The sequence below is a fragment of the Aegilops tauschii genome, chromosome 1 (assembly GCF_002575655.3).
Source record: "Aegilops tauschii subsp. strangulata cultivar AL8/78 chromosome 1, Aet v6.0, whole genome shotgun sequence".
NCBI lineage: Eukaryota > Viridiplantae > Streptophyta > Magnoliopsida > Poales > Poaceae > Aegilops > Aegilops tauschii.
Window position 1 is genome coordinate 410,209,349 of NC_053035.3, and position 6,377 is coordinate 410,215,725.

Genomic DNA, 6,377 nt, shown 5'->3' on the forward strand with positions numbered 1-6,377 from the left:
CCGGATTACTACCGGCCAGCGGTGACAGGGAGTGGTAAACGTGTACGCCCGGGGTCAAAGGGCGCCGCTCCTGCCGCCACGAGGCCAGTTCTCCACAGCCCCGCGTCAGGATCGGATCAGGTCAAGGGACTACGTCGAATTTTTTACTACCCAGGCCGGCGTGCGATGATGCTCTAACCATGATTAATCAGATAATAATAACACTAAAGTTTTACGGCATGTGTTGGGTGGCCGGCCGGGTGGACTAGAAGAACTTGCCCACTTTTCTGGGAGCAGCTTTTGGGACGGTATTTTATTGCCGGCTCCGTGAAAATTTGACCGCCGCTGTCCGCCGTGCCGTGCGCGGATGGGTTCATGCACGGCTGCGGTACTGTGCGGAATCCGGCTCCGGCGAGGCGAGCGACTGTTAATTCCGGCCAGCTATCTCTGACGTGAATGTGCCTCCTTTCGTTGCTCTCGGCTTGCCGCTTTCTACCAGGCAAGTACAACGGCTGCCAATCTGATTCCAATACTATCCGTTTTGGTGTATGCGTGTGTGCTCACACCATTTTTGTTGGCCATCCCAATCATGCCTTGTGTGCCGGATTTGGAAGCGTAGCTGAGCTTTTGCCTGAACGTGAACTTCCTGAGCAAACTAACTCGCTAGAAGACGGCCGATGCAAAAACGTGGTATCACGATCGACCCAGCTGGATGCCCACTCTTTGTCTACGCCGTTAGTCTTGTAGACAAGTATGGCATCGGAGGGAATCGACTTGTCCAACAGAGAAAAACATAAACACACATGTTAAATACTCACTTGGGTGTGTGAATCGTATGCGGTTGCCGTCCTTTATCATGCGGCGTCACCAAAGTTGTCGAAAATGCACCCGAACCCTCCGGAAGATCCGAGCAGCGGAACTTCAGCAAAGTTGTCGAAAATGGACACGGATCCTCCGGAAGATCCTAGTAGCAGAAGTTCACCAAAGTTGTCGAAAATGGACACGAACCCTCGAGGAGTATGATTTGAGGCCTGTTGGGAGTCTCTCCCCTCCACAACTCCGCTCCCAGAGCTGGAGCAGCAGTTAAAAATCGTGGAGGGGGAAAAAGGTGCTCCACGATCTTGAGATTTCACGGAGTGGGAGGATTGCCGAACAGCTCCTTGGTAGCAACAATTTGATCATCTCTGTTTCCAAAATCCAAAGTTGATACCTATGGTCGTGCATTTGTTGAGGAGATAAAAAGTTGATATAGTCGTGACACTAATGAAATGAAAAAGGATCGCCTCAGAGTGTGGGACGTGGAGACAAGCGGATGTTCTACACAAAGACATACGTTTCAACTTTATAGGAGTAGTTGGGTGGAGCGAGGGCGAGTAATCTGTTAAGATGTATTGAGGGTGGAATGCGTTGTAAGGCGTGTTGTATATAACCGTGGATGGTGTGTCTTTCCCTTTCCTTCTCTTAATATAAGATACGCACACTCGTGCGTGTTCAAGAAAAAAAAAAGATCGCACGGACGACCGTGTCACTGGGCAGCCTGCAACTGCAGCCACATGGTTACTTAGACAGTTTCCAACTCATAGCCCGGCCTGCAGATCGACGCACGCATTGATCAGGCAAGCGATCGAAATCGAATGGACACGATCCGATCAACCCAGCAGGCCGCTTCAACTGCCAGACCCAAGCCGGGTCACCAATCCATCTCACCCCACCAACCCATCCGGACCGTCCATCGCCCCGATCCAGCGCTCGACATATCACTGACATCTTCCTTCTTTCAAACAATTGCGCCAATAAAATAAGTGAAAATAACACCGCTAAGACATGAAAAAATAATAAACAAAGCGGCTGAGATGAGACGGGCAGTAAGCCTCGCGTCACGGTCCACGAAAGTCCGGACGATTCCTTCCGCGGGTTCTCCAGTTCTCCACAGCTCCACGCGCCAACACGTCGCGCTCGTATATATACCTACGCCCGTTCTCCACTTCGTCTCATCTCCATTCTCATCCATCGCCGCACTCCATCGGCATCCAATTCATTCATTCAACCCGACTCCATCAAAAGGCTTCACGCATCCGTCGCCGCCCTCTGGTTGCCGCAATGGCCAGCACGGCCGAGCCGTCCTCTTCGCCGTACTCCGCGTCGGCGCCCGACGTGGAGATCCTCCGGTCCCTGCGCCGCCTGGCGCGCGACCTGGCCGCCGCCGACCCGCCGGCGCCGTTCCTCAGGGCCGTCTTCGCGTCCGTGTCCCGCCGGGCGCGCCTCCTCGTCGCCGTGTTCGACGACCTGCTGCTGCTGGGCGCGGCCGTCGCCCTGCCGCGGTCCGCCTCGCTCTGCCTCCGCGAGGTGCTGCTCGTGCTGCAGCGCTTCAAGGCCGTCGTGGCCGACTGCTCCGCGCGCAGCCGCATGCGCCTGCTGCTGCAGTCCGACGAGGTCGCCGCGCGCGTGCGCGAGCTGCAGCACGACCTCGCCACGCTGCTCGATATTCTCCCGGTTGGTGAGCTCGGGCTCGCCGACGACGTGGCCGACCTGCTCACGCTCGCCTCGCGCCAGTGCCGGCGCCGCGCGCCCGAGGCCGCGGCCGAGCAGGAGCTCAAGGCCAGCGTGCTGGCGCTCATCCAGGAAGTCGAGCGGGAGATCGTGCCTGAGCGGGAGCGCCTGGAGGCCATCCTCGAGGAGGTGGCCATCAACGACCCGGCCAGCTGCAGCCAGGAGATCGAGATCTTGGAGCGCGAGATCGGCGACCGACTGGCGGAGCGGTGGACTTCGGCCATGATTGCCCTCGTCGGCCTCCTCCGGTACGCCAAGTGCGTCCTCTTCAGCGCTGCCACGCCGCGGCCGCTCGACTCCAAGGTGGAGGCCGACGACGATGACACCGAGCCTCTGGCGCCGCCGCCGGACTTCCGCTGCCCCATCTCTCTCGACCTGATGCGCGACCCGGTTGTGTCCGCTAGTGGCCAGACGTACGACCGCGAGTCCATTACGCGGTGGTTCGGCGCCGGCAAGTCGACGTGCCCCAAGACCGGCCAGGTGCTGACTAATCTGGAGCTGGTGCCCAACAAGGCGCTCAAGAACTTGATCTCGCGGTGGTGCCGGGAGAATGGCGTCGCCATGGAAGGCAGCGAGCCTGGCAAGCCCGAGCCGGCGCCGCCGGTGGCCGCAAACAAGGCCGCGGTGGAGGCGGCGCGCATGACCGCGTCGTTTCTGGTGAAGAAGCTCTCGGCGTCGTTCTCCCCTGGCTCGGACAACCGTGTCGTGCACGAGATCCGTCTGCTCGCCAAGTCCGGCTCCGAGAGCCGCGCGTTCATCGGAGAGGCCGGCGCCGTCCCGCTCCTCGTGCCGCTGCTCAACTCCGAGGACGCCGCGCTGCAGCTCAACTCCGTCACGGCGCTGCTCAACCTCTCCATTCTCGATGCCAACAAGAAGCGCATCATGCACGCCGACGGCGCGGTGGCGGCCCTCTGCGAAGTGATGGGCTCCGGCGCGACCTGGCGGGCGAAGGAGAACGCCGCTGCCACCGTGCTCAGCCTGTCGGCCGTCCATACATACCGCCGCCGGCTCGGCCGGAACCCACTTGTGATCGAGAAGGTGGTGCTCCTGGTGCGCACGGGCCCCCCGAGCACCAAGAAGGACGCGCTGGCCGCGCTGCTGTGCCTGTCCGCGGAGAGGGAGAACGTGGGCAAGCTCGTGGGAGCGGGCGCCGCTGAGGCGGCACTGTCAGCGATCAGCGAGGAGGAGACCGCCGCGGCGGTGCTGGCGTCGCTGGCCAAGCGCGGCGGGGCGGAGGCGATCGTGAACATCGACGGCGCCGTGGCGAAGCTGGTGGCTGAGATGCGGCGCGGCACGGAGTGGTCGCGGGAGTGCGCGGCGGCCGCGCTTGTGCTGCTGTGCCGGCGCGCGGGGGCCGCGGCGGCGTCGCAGGTGCTGGCGATCAACGGCGTGGAGTGGGCGATCTGGGAGCTCATGGGCAGCGGCTCGGAGCGGGCGCGCCGGAAGGCGGCGTCCCTCGGCAGGACGTGCCGGCGCTGGGCGGCCGCCAACGCGGCGCAGAACGCGGATTGCCCCACCTCCACCGTCTCGACGGCGACCGTGGCGGCGTCGTGAACTCATTCTTCTTCCGTGACACCGAATTGATCCGTAGGAACAAGCTGAAAACCCCAACGAAAAAAAGTAGATAATTCTTGTGCTGTACAAAAATTGGTTTGCTGAATGCCTTGTAATTCTAGGCTGTGGTGCGATTCTTTAGCCCCGGTGGGTAAACACAAAACACAGAGTAATTGAATCAACTGTGCATACAGAACATTCGTTGCTTCTTTCGTTCTTCTTCGTTGTTGTTGTGAGATCTTGTAATACAAATTGAAAGAAAATAATAGTTGTACAAATTGTGCTCATTCTTGATTCCTCATCTTGGCAGATTGCAATAATTTTGTAGTTGATGGGCGAGAGCAACTAGTTAAGTCGTCGCGGATGCACGGCGCCCGTGATGAGTGGTTGCCGGGACGGCGGGACCGGAAATGGCCAGCCATTCCCAGCCGTCCGTCCGTCCGCCCGTCGGCAAGGAGTGCACGGTACCCAGACGAATAAGTCCCGCGGCTGGAAACGCACCACGAGCAGCAGCAAAGCCACCGATCCAGCTAGCCATCACCGGCTTTCCGGCAGAAAGGGCGGCGCTTTGGCTGCTGCCAGCCGGTGCGCATCCACGCCATGCTATGCTAGCAGTACTCCACTGCTAATCTAACCTACATGATTCGGCATTGACAATCCGCTTGGTTCCTTTCTTGTCCCTCAAAGCGAGATGCACTCCAGGGTGTCGATGTGCTTCACATGGGCTCTTTGCCGAATTTGACCATTGATCTGCCGTTCCAAGTACTCCTGGTTGAGAACATGCATGCTTGGTGCTTCAGTGCTTCTTCAGTGGCGGTGCCTATCATCTTTCCATCCCAACCCGTGCGGCCCGCTCCCCTGTCCTAATCAGCCTCACGTTGCTTCTTCTCAAATGGCAAAGGCATACGCATCTGGTTGCAGGTAGGCGTTGTTTTTCTGCTGCCCACTTCTTCTTCCGTGGCCAGGACTAGTTCTTGCGTGAAATTAAAATGTGCTTGAATCCTGATAGTGTTATAAGATGTTGAACGGAGCTCCTGAAAAGTCAAGGCTGTACCGTTAGTACTATGTGAAGCAATTCATGCCCGCCACTTGGGCATATGCCGTATGTTGCCTTGCCTGATTAATCTGGCATGGTTGGCGGGCTCTGAAGCTAGCGCCTGCATCCTGTCGACAGGGACGGCCTCTGCGATCCGACCTCTGAGCGGGGGGAGGTAGGTAACCGTCGCTCGCTAATGGCGTGGACCGGAGGGCGCACCACATGGGTTTTTGATTGTGATTTGTCACCTCGTGTTGCTTTGATTTGCAAGAGATTGACTAGCTGAAGAAGAAGACGAAGGTAACTTCTCCGCAACAAAAGAAAGGGAGGAGGAGGAGAAGGATCTCGTGCAGAAGCGGATGGCGATTTTGACTTTGAGCGATTTTTCATAGTAATACATATGTGACTCCTATGCAACAACTTAATGTAAACTTTCTTTTTTAAAGAGAAAACTTGATGAGAACTCATATGTATAAGCTTCAAAAAATGTGGAAAAAACAACTCAGGCTCGTATAGGATTATAAGATAGGCAGACACATATTCAGGTGAATTTTGCTGAAAATACATGATTAGGTGCGTGCTCCGGATGATCACTTATTGGTTAACTGGCCCTCCAAGCATCAGCAACATGCTTCTCACCACATGGCTGACATGACATCTTGATGATGATGGTTGACTCGCTTATAATTAAATTTGGTGTAGACACTGTTAGGTTGATCTCCTTCGTGTGGGCCCAACGGCCCAGCAGGTCCTTAGATCCGCGCCCTGATCGGGGGCGCCCAACCCTCTTCTGGTTGGTGGGCCTCTGTGACCCGCGCATATATAAACAGAGGTAGGGGCTGGGGCACGACTGACAAAGTTCGCCGCTGCCACAAACCCCACCGAAATCCCCTGCCGATTTAGGGTTAGCGCGGTGCTCACGGGAAGCACACCACCGCCGCCATCTCTCAGCCATCACCGGCCGCTACTTCACCATGGCCGGCTCCGGCTCGAGCTCGTCAGCACCAGGAGAAGGTAGGACCACCGGAGTCTCTAGCCTACCCCCGATCCAGAGGATCTAACAATGGTATCAGAGCCATGCTAGGCTAAGATTTTTCATTAAAAAAATATACAGAGAAAGACAGATCCCTACCTCCCCCCAAGAACCCTAGACAGGGCAAAGAAAAATTTCTCAATGGAGAAAGTAGCGCCGCCATCATGGCCGCGCCATTCCTCTCGATCCGGATGGGCATCGGCATGCCGAGCCATTCGGAAGAAG

The 6,377-nt window shown here is 57.4% G+C and overlaps 1 protein-coding gene across 1 annotated transcript; it reads left to right on the forward strand.

Moving 5' to 3' along the window:
* The first annotated feature begins 1,817 nt into the window (after positions 1–1,817).
* On the forward strand, positions 1,818–4,370 carry LOC109784667 (U-box domain-containing protein 16). Its single transcript, XM_020343269.4, has one exon. The coding sequence runs from the start codon at positions 2,080–2,082 to the stop codon at positions 4,081–4,083; it is 2,004 nt and encodes a 667-aa protein (XP_020198858.1). The 5' UTR covers positions 1,818–2,079; the 3' UTR covers positions 4,084–4,370.
* The last annotated feature ends 2,007 nt before the right edge of the window (positions 4,371–6,377 follow it).